The 19,417-nt window shown below is 47.9% G+C and overlaps 1 protein-coding gene across 1 annotated transcript in view; it reads left to right on the forward strand.

Annotated features, from left to right (window-relative positions):
- Positions 1–19,417, forward strand: part of LOC120861784 (epididymis-specific alpha-mannosidase-like) — a 60,530-nt gene that overhangs the window by 21,743 nt on the left and 19,370 nt on the right. Inside the window, 2 exon segments of the mRNA XM_040237582.1 lie at positions 2,475–2,673; positions 11,157–11,347. Of these exon segments, the coding sequence (XP_040093516.1) occupies positions 2,475–2,673; positions 11,157–11,347 (390 nt within the window).

Below are 19,417 nucleotides of genomic sequence, written 5' to 3' on the forward strand. Positions count from 1 at the left end.
TGGCAGATTCTTGTCAATGTATGGCAAAACCAATACAATATTGTAAAGTAATTAGCCTCCAATTAAAATAAATAAATTTATATTTTAAAAAATTTTAAGATGTGTCTCTAGGGTTTTCTACAGTCACTATTTTTATGACATCATTACAGTAGCCATTAGTGAGAATTTTATTTCTTCTGTTCTGATTTCCATGCTTTTTCATTACTAATTGCTGCAGCTCTGATTTATAATACCACATTAAATAAGTGGTGAGTGGGATCATCCTTGTCTTTTTCCTGATCTCCCAGGAATAGTTTTACCTTTTCTTCCTTGAGTTGGTGTTAGCTGTCAGCTTGTCATATATGGCCTCTACTATGTCGAGGTAATTTTCATCTACACCCACTTTGAGGAGAGTTTTTATCACAAATGGAATTTGAATTTTGTCTTATGCCTTTTCTGCATCTGTTGAGATGATCATACAATTTTTATCTCGCATTTTCTCACTGATTGATTTAAGGATGTTGATCGATCCTTACGTTCCTGGAATAAATTCTTGGCATTCTGCTTCATGATGATGCAATATCATCTTCAATACTGTTGATTGTTTTGTTTGTTATTATATGTTGAGGATTTTTGCATCTATGTTCCTAGGATATATTCAGCTATAATTTTCTTTTCTTGAGGCTTCTTTGCCTGGTTTGGTGTCAGGGTAATCTTGGCATTGTAAAATTATATTGAAACCTTTCAGTCCCCTTCTAGTTTGTAAAAGAGACCAACAAGGATTTGTATTCCCGAATCCTTGATGGCAACACCAGACCTGAGAAATCACCTGCCTCCTGAGAAATTTGTATGCAGGTCAAGAGCAACCGTTAGAACCGGACATGGAACAATGGACTGGTTCCAAATTGGGAAAGGAGTAAATCAAGGCTGTATATTGTCACCCTGCTCATTTAACTTATATGAAGAGTACATCATGCAGAATGCCAAACTGGATGAAGCACAAGCTGGAATCAAGATTGCTTGGAGAAATATCAGTAACTTCAGATATGCAGATGGCACCACCCTTATGGAAGAAGCAAAGAGGAATTGAGGAGCTTCTTGAGGAAACTGAAAGAGGAGAGTGAAAAAGCTGGCTTAAAACTCAACATTCAAAACACTAAGATCATGGCATCTGGTCCCATCACTTCATGGCAAAGAGGTGGGAAACAATGGAAACACTGAAGGACTTTATTTTATTGGGCTCAAAAATCACTGCAGATGGTGACTGCAGCTATGAAAATAAAAGATGCTTGATTCTTGGAAGAAAAGTTATCACCAACTTAGAAAGCATATTAAAATGCTGAGACATTCCTTTGCTTACAAAGGTTCATCTAGTCAAAGCTATGGTTTTTCCAGTAGTCATGTATGGATATGAGAGTTGTACCATAAAGAAGGCTGAGCGCCAAAGAATTGATGCTTTTGAACTGTGGTGTTGGAGACAACTTTTGAGATTGCAAGGAGATCAAACCAGTCAATAGTAAAGGAAATCAGTCCTGAATATTCATTGGAAAGGCTGATCCTGAAGCTAAAGCTCCAACACTTTGGCCACCTGATGTGAAGACCTGACTCATTGGGAAAGACCTTTATGCTGGGAAAATTTGAAGGCAGGAAGAGAAGGGGATGACAGAGGAGGAGATGGTTGAATGGCATCACCAACTTGTTTCCATGAGTTTGAGTAAGCTCTGGGAGTTGGTGATGGGCAGGGAAGCCTAGTGTGCTGCAGTCCATGAGGTCTCAAAAAGTTGGACACAACCGAGTGATTGAACTGACTGAATAAGGATTTGTATAAATTCTTCTTCAACATTCGATAGACATCGGCACTGAATGTTGATCTTTGCTTTCTTGAGAAGTATTTGGATCCTGGCTCAGTTTGGTTCTAGTATCCATTTGTTCAGGCTTTCTATTTATACATAATTCAGACAGGGCAGGTTATATATTTCCAGGAATTTGTCAGTTTTTCTACTTTGACATCTTCCTGATTATGGGATTAAGGTCAGTAAATTCAAGCAAGCCATTCTGCTTTTTATTCTTGTTTAGTATCTTATCATAATCAAGGTTATTGATAACTAATAGCATTGCTGGGATTTAAGAAATTGTCAGGAAATGGAATCTGTCAGACACAGAAAGCCAAAACCTAAATCATCACACTTATGTGGAATTTTACAAAACCAGTCTCATAGAGAAAGAGATCAGCTCGTGGCAGCCAAAGGTGGCCCTGGCGAGTGTGCAGAACTGGGGGATGTTGTGAAAGGGCACAAACCTGCAGCTGCAAGACAAACCCGTGCTGGGGAAACGCCCTCCACATGGCAGAGAGGCAGACACACCAGCACAGGGCCCGGGATCCGTGCCCGCCGCGGGGAGTGCGGGTGGTCATGGGGATAGGAGGGGCTCTCCCCGTGCAGGCTGGGCTCTGCACCCAGAAGGGCAGGGCGTTGCTTCTGTCCCCGGGCCTGCAGGGATGTGACAGGCAGTTCTTCAATGCCTCACTGCAATTCACCAACATGGACCGTGTAATGGAGGAGGTCAACAAGTTCACACACCAGCACGGCATCTCGGTGCAGTACGCTACGCTGGGCAACTACTTCCAGGCTGTGCACGCTCACCAGCTCTCCTGGAAGGTCCAAGACCACCGAGACTTCCTGCCTTATTCCTCAGGTAGGATCCTCTGGTGGGGGAGCAGGGAGGGATTCAGTGCCAGGGAGGAAAGGGGCCCCCAAACTCAGTGCCTGCTCAGGCCTCTGCTTGGAGCCTGCTAGGGGCCCTGGGGGAGGTACAGGCCCTGACCCTCCAGCCTGACGCCCTCCACACTCTGCCCACTTCCTAGCTCCCGGAGCCTCTCACGCTGTCCACACGCAGCAGGTCCCGTCTCTGCCTTTTATTGCAGTGCTGCCGGAGGACTGCCCCGTGCCCACCTCCTCTTCCTGCAAAGTCCCAATTGTCCTGTAGTGTCACCTCCTCTGATCCCCACGTGGTGCTTGTGCAAAGAACCCACCTGCCAGTGCAGGAGACGCAGCAGATGCAGCTTGGACCCCTGGGTAGGGAAGGTCCCTCGGAGGAGGAAATGGCAACCCGTTCCAGGATTCCTGCCTGGGAAATCCCATGGACAGAGGAGCCTGGCGGGCCACAGTCCATGGGGTCGCAGCGTCAGACACGACTCCGCATGCAAGCATGCATGTCACCTCCTCCAGGAAGCCTTTCCTGACCTTAAGTCTCAATCGGCTGTCTCCTCTTCCCCTCAGGGCCCCACTTTTCACCTATTGCCACAGAGGCATTATTGGGGACCTTGTCTCCCACAAGCCTGTGTCCCGGAGGCCAGGACGGGTTTGGCTGTGGCCGGCAAGGCTCAGGGTGAAAGGTCGTGGACTGAGCCTTGTGGTGGGTTGTGTGCACCATGGAACCGTTCTGTGCCAGGAAAGCGGGGACGTTCATCTTGGTTAGTGCATCCAGTGTGAGAATGAAGTGAGATGAGGAGAGCCCTTAGCCTAGTGCCTGGGCCAGAGCCAGGGTTCAGCAGATGCAGCTGTTAACACTGACAGCAGCATCTCCATCCTGGGAGGCCAGGCGCCATCCTGGACATGGTGTGGGCACTCCATGCTGAGGAAGCTAGCCCGGGGCCTGATGCCCTGAAGGAAGCCCAGCATCAGCGCCTCTTCCCGGTCCAGCCCCACCCGCCTCCAAGCGGACCCCTAGAAGGTCCAGCTCCTCTATCTGTAAGCCAGACAGGAATTATGCACACACAGCCTCCCACTGACAGCTGGGGAGACAGAAAGGCCCTCCACAGCCCAGTCCAGCCCTTGCTCAGGGCATCCGTGGGGGATGGTGTTGGCCAAATTATTGAATATCTGATATCCTTACTGCAAAGAGTGCCAGAATCTTTGAAGGATCCTTGTTGTCCTGCTCCCCTTTGCAAAAAAAAAAAAAATAAATAAAAGAGGATCTAAGGGGTATCGGTGTGGGGGGACCCCATGAACCAGGGCAGCCCAGGGACTCTGATCAGGCCCTGCCTCCCAGCCAGGTTTGCCCAGCCATAGGTCCACGGTGGGATCACTCAGCAGGACAGGTCATTTTAGAAGGGAGAGGTGAGGTGTCTGTCTCTGCCGGGGTCCAGCCCTGGTGGATCCAGGGTGATTTGAAGGTGGGGACAGAGTCGGCGTCCTTGAAAATAACTTATTTAATTACAGATAGAGAGGGATTAGAAAATTAGCAGAGAAAAAGAGGCTGAATAATTTGGTTTACTTGGAATACAAATCACCACCTATGTAGGCCGCAGGCATCTTCCTGTTCTCCCGAAGGAGAGGAGGCACTGAGGCCCCCCCAATCTGATCTTAGAAGCCCAGGCAAAATTAGCAGGCTTGGTGGGTACCCATGCACCAGATGGGAATTCGGCCAGAAAATAGTAGGAGAGAAAAAGTGGCTGAATAACTTGGTTTACGTGGGATACCAATAAAATTCCAAGACAAGGAATTTGCACCATCTACGTTGGGCCACCGGTGCCACTTGAATATCGGAAGGTGCCCCTCCTTGGGCTCCTTCTCGCGTGGGCTTGAAAGCCGGGACAAGTAAGTAGACATGGTGAGCACCCACGCTCCAGATGGGAATTCAGCCAGAAAAACGGGGAGCAAGAAAGAACGACACAGGGGAATCAGTCTTTCCGGAAACTGATCCAATTTCTTTATTTTGGGGTTTGCTTATATACCTTTTGTTACACATAGGGATGAATACAGAGTCACGTGGGGGTCAGCAGTCCTGACCTTTATCAAAATCAGGTGCTTTACATAAAAAAAAAAAAATCTTAGGGGTTATACATCATCTTCTGGCCATGAGGCCTGCTGACATTTTACGACCCTTTCTTTCTGATAACCAAAAAACTTATTTTTTCCAAGTGTGTTTTTTCTTAAACAAAGCACCACCCTCCAAATAAAGTTACATTCCTATAGGGTGAGGGTGTAGTGAGTTACAATCAAGAAAGGAATTTATTTAACCCAAGGGTAACATGATTAATCTTAAAGGTTAATACTTATTTCTCCTATATGTCAGTTATATTCATTATATGGAGATTTAGCAGCAAACATCAGCCCAACAAATGAAAATCCTTTCACCAGTGTTCCCCTTAAGATCTATTTAGTCTTAAGATAATGATAAAGTTACATTTTTACATAGCAAGGACACAGTGATTTATAACAAAGTACAGTGATCTATTATAAAAGAGAAAATTCATTAATTCACAAAGTCTAGTATTGCTAATCTTAAAAACTACTATATTTCCTTTTCTATATTCCAAATACTTTGATTAATATATTCCCAGGTGCCTAAGGATATGGAGACCTGGTGGCAATCATTGACTCAACAATGAGAAAAGCCCTATGCTAATTAAGACTTTCCAAACTCTCTGTGCTGTTTATGGTTGAGAGGTAGTAAACAATCATGTGCATAGTGGCAGGAGTATGGATAATCCTGTCACACAGGCTAATTTGCCAGTAGAGAGGTTTGACCTGAGACACCCTTGTCACACCCAGGGCAGGGAATTAGCAGCAATTATTGGCACAACAAATGAAAAACCCTTCACCAATATAATTCCTAACCAACCCACTATACTAATAATTTCTAACTTCCCAAAAGAATTTGCCTTTAGTAAGTCTAAAACATCTCGTGCCTCTCAGGTTGGGAGGCTATAAACAATCACATGTGGCCAGACGAACCTATACAGGCAGGCTAGATAACCTTCAGAGGAGTTCGTAAGTTGAAACACTCTTGTCACGCCCAGGAATTTTTATTGGCTTGGAGCTGCACATTTACTCCTTCTCTGAGAGAACCGGTGGGGAACAGCCCCCCATAAAGTCAGAGGTGTAGGCAAGAGCATGAAACAGTAAAGTAGATAGACTCTGGTTTGGGGGGTAGATGCTTGGGAACAGGGGGTTTCCTGAGGCTTGATCACGCCTTTGCGTATGCCAAGCCTCCTTTCTCATGACCTTTGCCATGGGCGGAGTTCCACACAGCCTCTCACTGACAGCTGGGGAGACAGAAAGGCCCTCCACAGCCCAGTCCAGCCCTTGCTCAGGGCATCCGTGGGGGATGGTGTTGGCCAAATTATTGAACATCTGATACCCTTACTGCAAAGAGTGCCAGAATCCTTGAAGGATCCTTGTCCTGCTCCCCTTTTCCAAAAAAATGAGGATCTAAGGGGTTTCGGTGTGGGGGGACCCCATGAACCAGGGCAGCCCAGGGACCCTGATCAGGCCCTACCTCTCAACCAGGTTTGCCCAGCCATAGGTCCATGGTGGGATCACTCAGCAGGACAGGTCATTTTAGAAGGGAGAGGTGAGGTGTCTGTCTCCATGGACAGTTAGGAGACCCAGGCTCACAGCAGCATCCACTGGCTGAACGTCCTCCAGGAGATCAGGGTGCCTGAGCTGCTCCAGGGCCTGTCCCCTGCCCACCCTCACCATTCAGCAGGCATAGTGTCTCAGCAGGGCTGGCCCCAAGCGGTGACTCAGATGCTCACCTGGGTTGAGATCGCAGCTCCTGTCCCCACGGGCTGGGTGGCTTTGGGTAAGTGACATCTGAGGCTTGGTTTTGTCATCCATAACATGGGTTTTCAGAGGACTGGAGGGACTCCCACATGGCAGTTGAAATACAACCACTTCACTTTTCATTTCCTTCCCTTCCCAAGAGACAGCAGGATGGGCCTCCAGCTGCAGGGCTGGTTCCAGGCTGGGTACCACCCTGACTGTCCCAGACCTGGATTTGCAGGGCCTCTCTGGCCTTGGTCTTCTGCCTGAGTGGTGAGAAAGGGGAGCTATATACCTCTCAGGACACTTCCCTTGGGACCTCATCAGACTGGAGGAGGGCTGGCTCCTGGACTAGGTGACAGGGGCTACAAGAATTGGGTGGGATTCCATTGAAGTGGGTGTGACACTGCCATCTGGGCGTGGTCACACTTGAATGGGAGGAGATAGAGGATTCAAGGTAAGAGAAACCCAAGTAAGATGGTAGGTGTTGCCAGAGGGCATCAGAGGGCAGACACACTGAAACCATACTCACAGAAAACTAGTCAATCTAATCACACTAGGACCACAGCCTTGTCTAACTCAATGAAACCAAGCCGTGCCTGCAGGGCAACCCAAGACGGGCAAGTCATGGTGGAGAGGTCTGACAGAGCGTGGTCCACTGGAAAAGGGAATGGCAAGCCACTTCAGTATTCTTGCCTTGAGAACCCCATGAACAGTATGAAAAGGCAAAATGATAGGATACTGAAAGAGGAACTCCCCACGTCATTAGGTGCCCAATATGCTACTGGAGATCAGTGGAGAAATAACTCCAGAAAGAATGAAGGGATGGAGCCACAGCAAAAACAATACCCAGTTGTCAATGTGACTGGTGACAGAAGCAAGGTCCGATGCTGTAAAGAGCAATATTGCATAGGAAGCTGGAATGTCAGGTCCATGAATCACGGCAAATTGGAAGTGGCCAAACAAGAGATGGCAAGGGTGAACGTTGACATTCTAGGAATCAGCGAACTAAAATGGACTGGAATGGGTGAATTTAACTCAGATGACCATTATATCTACTTCAGCAGGCAGGAATCCCTCAGAAGAAATGGAGTAGCCATCATGGTCAACAAAAGAGTCCGAAATGCAGTACTTGGAGGCAATCTCAAAAATGACAGAATCATCTCTGTTTGTTTCCAAGGCAAACCATTCAATATCACAGTTATCCAAGCCTATGCCCCAAACAGTAATGCTGAAGAAACTGAAGTTGAACGGTTTTATGAAGACCTACAAGACCTTTTAGAACTAACACCCAAAAAAGATGTCCTTTTCATTATAGGGGACTGGAATGTAAAAGTAGGAAGTCAAGAAACACCTGGAGTAACAGGCAAATTTGGCCTTGGAATGCGGAATGAAGCAGGGCAAAGACTAATAGAGTTTTGCCAAGAAAATGCACTGGGCATAGCAAACACCCTCTTCCAACAACACAAGAGAAGACTCTACACGTGGACATCACCAGATAGTCAACACCGAAATCAGATTGATTATATTCTTTGCAGCCAAAGATGGAGAAGCTCTATACAGTCAACAAAAACAGGACCAGGAGCTGACTGTGGCTCTTATCATGAACTCCTTATTACCAAATTCAGACTTAAATTGAAGAAAGTGGGGAAAACCTCTAGACCATTCAGGTATGACCTAAATCAAATCCCTTATGATTATACAGTGGAAGTGAGAAATAGATTTAAGGGCCTAGATCTGATAGATAGAGTGCCTGATGACTATGGAATGAGGTTCGTGGCATTGTACAGGAGACAGGGATCAAGACCATCCCCATGGAAGAGAAATGCAAAAAAGCAAAATGGCTGTCTTGGGAGGCCTTACAAATAGCTGTGAAAAGAAGAAAGGCGAAAAGCAAAGGAGAAAAGGAAAGATATAAGCATCTGAATGCAGAGTTCCAAAGAATAGCAAGAAGAGATAAGAAAGCCTTCTTCAGTGATCAATGCAAAGAAATAGAGGAAAAGAACAGAATGGGAAAGACTAGAGATCTCTTCAAGAAAATGAGAGATACCAAGGGAACATTTCATGCAAAGATGGGCTCGATAAAGGACAGAAATGGTATGTACCTAACAGAAGCAGAAGATATTAAGAAGAGGTGGCAGAATACACGGAAGAACTATACAAAAAGGATTTTCACGACCCAGATAATCATGATCATGTGATCACTCATCTAGAGCCAGACATCTTGGAATGTGAAGTCAAGTGGGCCTTAGAAAGCATCGCTATGAACAAAGCTAGTGGAGGTGATGGCATTCCAGTTGAGCTCTTTCAAATCCTGAAAGATGATGCTATGAAAGTGCTGCACTCGATATGCCAGCAAATTTGGAAAACTCAGCAGTGGTCACAGGACTGAAAAAGGTCAGTTTTCATTCCAATTTCAAAGAAAGGAAATGCAAAAGAATGCTCAAACTACTGCACAATTGCACTCATCTCACATGCTAGTAAAGTAATGCTCAAAATTCTCCAAGCCAGGCTTCAGCAATACGTGAACCGTGAACTCCCTGATGTTCAAGCTGGTTTTAGAAAAGGCAGAAGAACCAGAGATCAAATTGCCAACATTCGCTGGATCATGGAAAAAGCAAGGGAGTTCCAGAAAAACATCGATTTCTGCTTTGTTGACTATGCCAAAGCCTTTGACTGTGTAGATCACAATAACCTGTGGAAAATTCTGAAAGAGATGGGAATACCAGACCACCTAACCTGCCTCTTGAGAAATCTGTATGCAGGTCAGGAAGCAACAGTTAGAACTGGACATGGGACAACAGACTTCTTCCAAATAGGAAAAGGAGTACGTCAAGGCTGTATATTGTCACCCTGCTTATTTAACTTCTATGCAGAGTACATCATGAGAAACGCTGGACTGGAAGAAGCACAAGCTGGAATCAAGATTGCTGGGAGAAATATCAATAACCTCAGATATGCAGATGACACCACCCTTATGGCAGAAAGTGAAGAGGAACTAAAGAGCCTCTTGATGAAAGTGAAAGAGGAGAGCGAAAAAGTTGGCTTAAAGCTCAACATTCAGAAAACTAAGATCATGGCATCCGGTCCCATCACTTCATGGGAAATAGACGGGGAAACAGTGGAAAGTGTCAGATTTTATTTTGAGAGGCTCCAAAATCACTGCAGATGGTGACTGCAGCCATGGGATTAAAAGACGCTTACTCCTTGGAAGAAAAGTTATGACCAACCTAGATAGCATATTCAAAAGCAGAGATATTACTTTGCCGACTAAGGTCTGTCTAGTCAAAGCTATGGTTTTTCCTGTGGTCATGTATGGATGTGAGAGTTAGACTGTGAAGAAGGCTGAGCACTGAAGAATTGATGCTTTTGAACTGTGGTGTTGAAGAAGACTCTTGAGAGTCCCTTGGACTGCAAGGAGATCCAACCAGTCCATTCTGAAGGAGATCAGCCCTGGGATTTCTTTAGAAGGAATGATGATAAAGCTGAAACTCCAGTACTTTGGCCACCTCATGGGAAGAGTTGACTTATTGGAAAAGACTTTGATGCTGGGAGGGATTGGGGGCAGGAGGAGAAGGGGACGACAGAGGATGAGATGGCTGGATGGCATCACGGACTCGATGGATGTGAGTCTGAGTGAACCCTGGGAGTTGGTGATGGACAGGGAGGCCTGGCGTGCTGCGATTCATGGGGTCACAAAGAGTTGGATACGACTGAGCGACTGAACTGAACTGAACTGGAAGTTCAAGGAGGAGACTTGATCCTGATCTGAGTGCAGGATTAACTTGGTAGCTTTGTCTAGTTGGGTTCCTGCTTAGAGCTGAGTCTGTGTTGAGCCGGTGCCAGACCTGTGTGCTCAGCTTCCGGGAGGAGCTGCAGAGGGCCCCTGTGTCTGGCCCCTCAGGCTGTAGCCTTTCCCCAGTCCTCCTGGCTTCCCTTCCTTGTCTAGCCAAGGTTCTCTGATGGAAGAACAGAGAATGGAGGCACAACCCAACCTGGGGTGGAGGCAGGAGGAGGGAACAGTCAGGAACCCTGAACCACCTGCTGAGGCGCATCCCAGCCTCAAGGTGCTCAGACTCTTGCCCCTTCCACCAGCCTCACACTCTTAGTCCAGGGTCAGGACAGTGGCTCCAGGGCTCTCCCAGCTCCCACCCCACTGCCATCGTTCCCTGCTGAGCATCCAGAGAGAACTGCTGAAATGCATGCCTTCCAGGACCCACTTTTTCTCCAGAGGCACACAGGGGCTGCCAGCACTCCAGTTCTTCCCCTCTGGGCCCCTCAATCCTCGCCCTCATCCCTCTCCCTCCTCCCTTGAGGTACACAGGGCCTTTCCCCACAGGCCATACCAAGGGTTCAGGTGCACACTGAATTCTTGTTGTCATCACTGTACTTCAGCACTCGGGCCTCAGCCCAGCCTGACCCTGCCAGCTGCCCAGCCATCCAGGGATCTTGTAACATTGCTGGTCTGGCTGGAACAGAAGCCCTGAGGTCACTCCTCTGACCTAGGCTGTGTCCCTGGGGCCCCAGGCAGACCTGTCTCTGACCTCACCTTCCTCAGCATTTCCCAGGTGAGGCTCAGGGGCCTCTGTGGGCAGGACCTCACACCCACTACTGACCTTTTGCTTCTAGAAATATTTCGTGCTTGGACCGGATTCTACGCCTCCCGAAGTGGTCTCAAGGGGGTGGCGAGGAGAGCCAGTGCTCTGCTGTATGCCGGGGAGTCCATGTTCACACGCTATGTGCTGTTGGCTCCCCACCAGTTCCTGGACCCGGCCTGGGGCCTGCAGCAGCTCCAGCAGCTCCGCTGGGCTGTCTCTGAGGTAATGCAATGCCTCCCAGAGACAGGACAGGATTGGACCCTCCTGGACTGTGTGCTTCTCCCTCCCTAGGTCAGCACACCTCCCTGTCCCTGGTCACTACAGGTCCACTTTACAGATGAGAATACTGAGGTCGCCTTGGTCACAAGACTTGTACATGTTGAAGCTGCCCCAAGGCTAGGACCATGGCCTGCCAGGGTTCAGCTTGTAGTTCAGTAAGATTCAAAGCCAGATTGACCCAGAGGGGAAAGGGCAAAGTGGAGTAGCACTGATGTCCAACAATCCAAGGCTGGGCTCAAATCTCAGCTCAGTTCTGTGACCTCAGGCTACTGAGTTTCCCTCTCTGAGCTTTGTTGCAGAAACCAGTACTTGAGAAACCAAGCACCACACTCAGAGAGTTGGAGAAGTCAGGTTAACTACGCTGGCAGGCCTGGAGGAGTTAGCACTCTCAGCTGTGATCCCCAAACAAAGGGGTTACAGAGTTTTTAAACACGGACAGGAATGATTCTGTGGGTTTGCAGGGGCTGGGAGATTGCAAAGAGCAGGACAAGGGTGAGTGGGATAAGCTCCAGTTCCTAGTATTGTGAGTCCCCACTTTCTGAGACTACGTGACCTGCGTGATCCAGACTTTGCAAGGAGCAAGCTGAGTTACAGAGGCAGAAGGAGCAGGAGGTTATGTAAAACTTTAACTTATCCTCTGCATCCCCCCCTCTTGATGCTTCTATCATTCATTGTAGAAAGCATCATCTCGAGTTTTGGTAGGATATTCAAAGCTCCCCTTTGTTTAGGGGGTATATTGAGCTATTAGCTTTTGTAACTTTATGGACTCAATTCTAGAGGTTATGAACTGGGTAATAGCACTGAGAATACGAGGGCCAAACAAGAGTGCCACAAAGAACGTGAAAAGAGGACTGGTTTAAGGGAGAAGCCATGATGTCCAGCTCCATATATGGTTCCAGTGACCCCAGGAATTTGCTAGTTCCTCTCTCTTTTTCATCATTCATTCCCTTAGATATTGGGCCGTGTCCCTGGCTATTCCTGATTGGTTTACATAAAAGCGGCAGTCTCTGTTCAAGAAGAGGCAGAGTCCTCCCTTTTCAGCTGTCAGTAAATCTAGTCCTCTCCTATTCTGTAAAGCCACCTTAGCCAGAGAATCTGTTTGGTCCTGTAAAGCCACTAAAGATTTGGCTGCTGTCTCAATGTTGTCTGTGAAGTCCTTGGATAGTGTATGGCAGGAGGTGGTTGATGAAACAATTCCTCCTATTCCCATACCTATCCCAGGAGTAATTTCCAGACCAACTAGTAGAGGTATAAACTGGATGGCTCTTTTTGACCATGTCTTTGCTGCCAGAGGTAAGGTGAGAGTCTGGCTGTTAGGGGCAATATTCATCAGCGGAGTGAGGAAAGCTAAGATGCAGATATCCATCCAATTGACTGGTAGGCATAAGTATGCATCTGTCCCACAAAGAAAAGGCCTTGATGGGGGCAGCACCATATTGTGTTTGTGAGAGGATGAGTGGGCCACTCACCTTTTGAAGGTTGATTACATCGGTCCCTGGCTAAATTGTCTACAGGTTCAGTTCCTGCATTACTTGTAAAGCATTCTGGAGCCTTTTGAGTTAACTCAGTTGTCCTTAAGGCTGGCCCTTGTAAGGGTGAATACATAGGAGGTCCCATGGCTGTTGCATTATTCAGTGGTACTGGTGTAGCTAAGTACCGTGGCGCTCCTTAGGATAAGCAAAGCTAGCAATCCCTGACCAGCTGGGGGGTGGTGTCTTTGAGAAGGCAATGGGTTGCATTGAGGACCTGGTACAGACGAGGTTCTAAAGGGGAGTTTACTCTGTAACCTGAGTCATACTGAGAGCCTGAGTTTTCAGGGCAAAGTTGGTCCATGATTTTGTCTGTGTGCATTATTGTTCCTGTCCAGTAGGTTTTTCCATTTATTTGCAGACAGACACCTGTTCTCTTTTATTATGTCTGTGTGGTGTTTGGGGGTAAATGGAGGCACGGGGGCATGATGGCAATGGCATGGTATCATGATACCCCTGGGGCTTGGACCACCTGGTGGGGGAAAGGTAGCAGCAATGGGGGGCATGAATGGAGAACATTGTTGGTGCCCAGGCCTCTGGATGTACATCACATGGTTAAGAAGGCAGTAGGTGACCAACCTATAGGATTGGCTATCTATACATTGTTCAAACTGATGATTAAGGAAGCAGTTTTCCAAGGGTTGACTGTAATGTTGACCAGTGCATGATGGGTAAGGAATGGCACCATCTGTTACAGCAAGGGACAGCAAAAGGTTGCAAAGCAGCCTGCACATAACAGATAACTGAACACTAGCAAAAGGTTTTCTCCCCATCTTTGGGTTGTCATGGCTATAGCAACTGAGTTTTTCGTGAAGGGGGTCAGCTATACTGTGAGAAATTTAGTTAGTAGGGAGAATTGATCATAAGAGATGTGATCTCTGAGGCTTCCCACTCAGTGAGATAACAGACAGCTAACTGCAGCTTCTGACCCAAATCCCAGTCCTGGAATGCAACTGAAGCTAGTCCTGGAGTGAAGAGCACAGCAATAACTCCAATCAGGGATAAAGACCAAGGTTGACAATGAAAATCCATTGATATTTTGATAGCCAGATCCTCAAGCTTCCACCGAGGGATGACCAGTCAGCTGTCGGAGGGTGGCTGGAAAAATCCTCAAGCTTCTGCTGTGCGTTGACTAGTCAGCTTCTGAAGTGACTAGAGCAGAGCTCAGCGCCCTTTGTGGGTGAGGGCCAGTGTATTTGGAACTGACCTTGAGGGGATTTTCAGAGTCCTGAACTGCTTTACAGATGTCCTCATCACAGGAAGCCACTGCCTTCGTGACTCTGGTGTGGTGGATCCAAGGGATGAAGTCTGTAACTTTAAGAGCAGTAAGGGTTGCCAGGATGACAGTGGGAGGGCCTGTCCAATCTTGTGGAAGTGGTTCTTTTTCCACTCTTTAACCCATAGCTCATCTTCAGGCTGATAGAGATGAATCCAATTGCCCGAAGGAATGGGGGTCCTTTCTAAGCTTTCTTGGGCTATATGGTGGAAGACTTTTCCCAGAGCCTGGACATGTCAGTACATCTCCCACTGGGGGCATTTTCCCATATAAGATCTCAAGGAGAGAATTGCCTGAGGACCACAAGATACATCTGACTCAGACTAAGGCTAGCGGCAACATGTCGACCTTAGATAACTGAGCCTCCTGACAGTGTTTGGCTAATGTAGTCCTGAGGGTCCGATTCATGTGCTCAGCTTTCCCTGAGCTCTGTGGCCTGTAAGTGATGTGACCCTTCCATTCGATTCCCAGTGTCCTGGATAAAGTTTGCGTTATCAGACACAAAAGCTGGCCCATCGTCAGACCCTATGGACCAAGGCAGCCTGTATCTCGGGATTATGTCTCTTAGTAGGGCCTTGGACACTTCTTGTGTCTGTCCAGTGCATGTGGGGTAGGCTTCAGCCCATCCCTAGTAGGTGCAGACTACCACAAGTAAGTACTAATAGCCCCATACCACTTGACTTCAGTAAAATCCACTTCTAGATCTTCAAAGGGCAGAGTCCCAACTGTCTGCACCTCTGGGTTAGGTCTTGGTCCTTGGTTGGCACTGTTTTCTGTACAAGTCACACCTCTAGTACTGATCTGGGCACACAGGGCTGGGAGCTTAAAAATGAAACAGTAGCAGCTCAGTAAGCTCTCCAGCGCAGTTTTTCCTAAATGAGTTGTCTCGTGATGTTGTTTCACCAGCTGGACTGCATGGTTGCTGGGGACAGAGTCTTTGATCTGGGAGCTTCCACCAGCCTTCCTTTTCTTTTATTCCTCCATCGTTTAGAGCCCATTGGTCTTCTTTCTTCGTATATCTCAGGGACGGAGGCAATTATGGTACCAAGAAGACCTCAAAGGTTGCCTCAGGGCTGACTCTGGGGATCCGTTGGGTCACTGCCTCCCTGGCTGCCTGGTCAGCTGACCAATTTTCCTTTGCTGATTGGATCAGTTCCTCGCTGATGGCCTTTACAATGGATGACTGCTATTTGGAAAGTCTTCCAGACTGTGTCTAACAACTAAAGTATTTCTTTTTTGTTTTTAATCTCCTTTCCCTCTGCTGTCAATAGTCCTCTTTCTTTACAAATGGCTTCATGTACACGTAGAATATCCAAAGCATACCTTGTATCAGTATTGATGTTGACTCGTCTCCCTTTGGTGTGCCTTAGCACCTGGGCGAATGCCCGTAGCTCAGCCTGTTGTGCTGACCACCCTTGTGGCAAGGCCTCCGCCTTTACTTTCTCAGTTGTTGTTATGGCAGAGCCTTCTTTGTGCTGCCTTTCTTGGATGAAACTGCTTTTGTCAGTGAGTAGTTCCATTTCTGGGTTCTGGAGGGGAATGTCCATCAGGTCCGGCCTGCTCGAGTGAATTTCATCTGTGACCTCCTTTCAGTTATGGTCGGGGGTTCCCACTTACACAGGTAAAATGGTGGCAGAGTTCAGTGTTCACACAATCTCGAGTTGTACCTGTTTGTTTTCCCAGAGCTGTCCTTTATAGTGAATCATCCTGCAGTTGGTCAGCCACTTATGGCCCTGCCCGTTCATCAGGGCAGTAACAACCTGGGGAACCTTTACTTTTATATTTTGTCCTAGAGTAAGCTTATCTGCTTCTGTGGCCAAAATCACAGTGGCAGCTAATGCCCGGAGGCATGGTGGCCATCCCACAGCCACTCGATCCAGTCGCTTTGCCAGGTATGTGGCTGGGCGCTGCCGTGGCCTAACTGTTTGTGTGAGAAGCCCCACTGCAGTGCGATTTTTCTCATGTACAAAGAGGTTAAAGTCCTGTGTCACATTTGGCAGCCCTGATGCAGGAACAGTGGTCTAGAGTCTCTTTATCTCCTTGAAGGCCTTTTCCTGTTAAGGTTGCCACTCCAGGGGGTTCTTACCACTCTGTTGTGGCTTTCAACAAAGGCTTGACAATTTCAGAGAAACCCGGTATCCAGCAGAATCCAGCCCGAGGAACTCACAAACTTCTTTCTTGGTGTTCTGCCGAGGTAGTGAGCAGATGGCTTGCTTCCTCTCCTGTCCCAGTGTCCGATGCCTTTTTCATATGACAAACCCCAGGTACTTGACTTCCTATGTACAGATGTGACCTTTTCCGTGACACCTTGTACCCTGTGGTGGAGAGAAAAGTCAACAGGGATTTGGTGCCTCTCCAGCAATCCCCTGGGTGGGACTGGCTAGCCACAGGACATCCACATACTGGAGTAGGGTGCAGCTGAAAGTTTCTCTGTGAAAGGCAGCAAGGTCTTCAGCCAGGGCTTCACCAAACAGGGTAGGTGAGTTTTTGAAGCCTTGTGGCAGTCAGGCCCAAGTCAGCTGTGTCTTCCTCCCAGTGTGTGGGTCTTCCCTTTCAAAGGCAAAGAAGGGCTGGCTGGCAGGCTGGTGAGAGCCAGAGCCAGAAGAATGTATCCTTGTGATCGAAGCAGGTGAACCAGCTTGCGTGAAAGGGTAAGAGACTCAGGAGAATGTAGGGTTTTGTGACCACTGGATGGATGGTGATCACTGCACTATTGATGTCACAGAGGCCCTGGACGGGGCGGTAGTCATTCCCTCCAGACTTTTTGGCTGGTAAGAGTGGGGTGTTCCAGGGACACTGACATTCCATTAGGATCTCGGCATCTTGTAGGCACTTGGGTGTGGTCCCGAATTCCCAGGCATGCCTCCTGTAGGTACTGGATATTGTTTCTAACAGGAGTGGCTCCTGGCCTCAGGTCCACTACAACAGGGGCATGGTTTGTAGCCAAACCTGAGGGTTCCTTCTCTTCCCAGACATCAGAGAATTCTATTAGCAAGCTGGTGGGATTTATTTTTTCCCTCCGTAAGTTGCAGAGATGCAATTCATCTTCCCTGGGCATAGCCACGGCCTTCATCAGAGCTGGTTGCCTCCCCAGAGTAAGGCTCGCAGGCTTTCCAGGGGCAAAGGTGATTTGTGCCCCCGGGTTTGTCAGTAAGTCTCTACCCAGCCAGGGAATGGGGCGTTCAGGGAAGTAGAGAAATTCATGAGTCACCAGATGGCCCCCTAGCTGACACAAATGGGCCTTGCAAAATGAGCAGGCTTCCATGTCCCTGTGGCCCCAGCAATAGCTGCTGTTCAGCCTGTGAGGGGAGCCAGAGGTGTGGTTACCATGGCGTGTTCAGCTCCAGTACCCGCCATAAAAGTCATTGATTGGCTTCCTACTTTCATCGTGACCAGGATTAGCGAGCCCAGTCTTCCTTAGTCTGATTCTGCTCCGGCGAGGCCAACAAGGTTTTGGACAGCCAGCTCAGGCTGGTACCTTTCTTTTTGGATTGACCAAACTTCTTCAACCCTTTAGATGTCCCTCTGTGACTGTGGCACTCAATCCTCTGGAGTCCAGTCTCTTTGCAATGCACTGGTCGTGGTGTAGAGCTTCTTAGTTTCCCCTTTCCATGAGGGAACATTCTGTTTCGCTTGATCTGAGCTCTTCAATGATGCTGCTAGCAGGGCTGCTTTCTGTTTCATTAATTTATCTGATTCTCGTTGGGCTTCATGGTCTAGGTTCACAAAGACTTTATTTGTTACCTCCAGTAGGTGTCAGGGATTCATCCCAGTGATGCCTTCCAGCTTTTGGAGCTTTCATTGGGTGTCTGCACAGGATTGAGCCACAAAGGCAGCGTTAATCATCAGTTGATTCTCTATTGTCTCAGGGACGAACAGGGTGTATGTCCGGAATGCTTCACAAAGTTTTTCATAGAAATTGGTGGGAATTTCATCTGCTTTTTTGACTGGTGGTGTAATTTTGGACATATTGGTGGGCTTTTTGGCTCCTGCTTGAAATCCATGTAGAAGGGCATCACAGTAGGGACCCAGAGTTTCTTATCCTTCTCTGAAATTGAAATCCCAACTAGGCCTCATCTCTGGCATCACTTCTCGTGCCCATCCTTCTGCATCTGAGACCTCTGTGGATACTTGTCCTCAGAGCCATTTTGGGGCGTCTGTTGAGATGAGTCACCTTTCTTCAGTGTTGAAGAGAGACATAAGGGGCTGGTGACAGTCAGCTCATGTAGGCTGACGGGTGTGGAAAATGGACCCTAGGAGGTCAGTCATAGCCAGTGGTTTATCAGAGTATGCTGGGTTATGGTGTTTCCAGTTGAGGAGATCAGTAGGGCTGAAGGGCTGGTGATAGAGGACGGAGCGTCCAGGCTGGACTGAGCCTCGTCCGCTTGTTGAGGACCTTGAGTTTCTTGCAGTGGTGTCTCGCGGGCTGTGGCCAGCTGGTTAGTTTGTCTGGCCAAAGAGAGTTGCTTCCCTACTGGCTCAGGGCTGGTGTCTCGCTCATGAGGTGGTGCGGGGCACATGGAGGGGGTGCACTGTCTGGCCATGGGTCTGGCGCTGACTGTGCCGGGGCATCTGGGGTCAGGGGAATGTATGGCGGGGGCGGCTGTGGGGCTTTCACTGGATCTCCCTGGAATATGTGTTTTTTCTCTTCTTCTTTCTTTTTCTGAGTTCTGGTTAGGGAACAAATATCCTACTCTGTCCCTATCCGTTCATGCAAAATCTTGCCCACGGGGGCAGGATCTGTGCTATTAGAAGCCAGGCTTCTAAAAAATAAAAAAAATTAAAAAAATTAAAAAAAAAAAATAGAAGCCAGGCTTCTATGTATGGGGGCTTCCCCGGTGGCTCAAAAGGTAAAGCGTCTGCCTGCAATGCAGGAGACCTGGGTTCGATCCCTGGATCAGGAAGATCCTCTGGAGAAGGAAATGGCAACCCACTTTGGTACCCTTTCCTGGAAAATCCCATGGATAGAGAAGCCTGGAGTCCCAGTGACTACCTGGTTCACTGCTTGGACAGTGGGAAGGTCAGGACTGCCCTCTGGCAGCCATCCAACATCAAAGCATAGCCAACTGAGCTCACATAAGTTAAGTTTCCTGGGGGTCGTCTTGACTTCATAATCTCCTGCAAAGCCCTTCTTACAGTTCTTTATCATGCAGTCTAATACTGTTGCTTTAGAGGAACTGCCACCTATGTTGACAAGTGTAATCTACC

The sequence above is a fragment of the Oryx dammah genome, unplaced genomic scaffold (genome assembly GCF_014754425.2).
Source record: "Oryx dammah isolate SB20612 unplaced genomic scaffold, SCBI_Odam_1.1 HiC_scaffold_3, whole genome shotgun sequence".
Classification (NCBI taxonomy): domain Eukaryota; kingdom Metazoa; phylum Chordata; class Mammalia; order Artiodactyla; family Bovidae; genus Oryx; species Oryx dammah.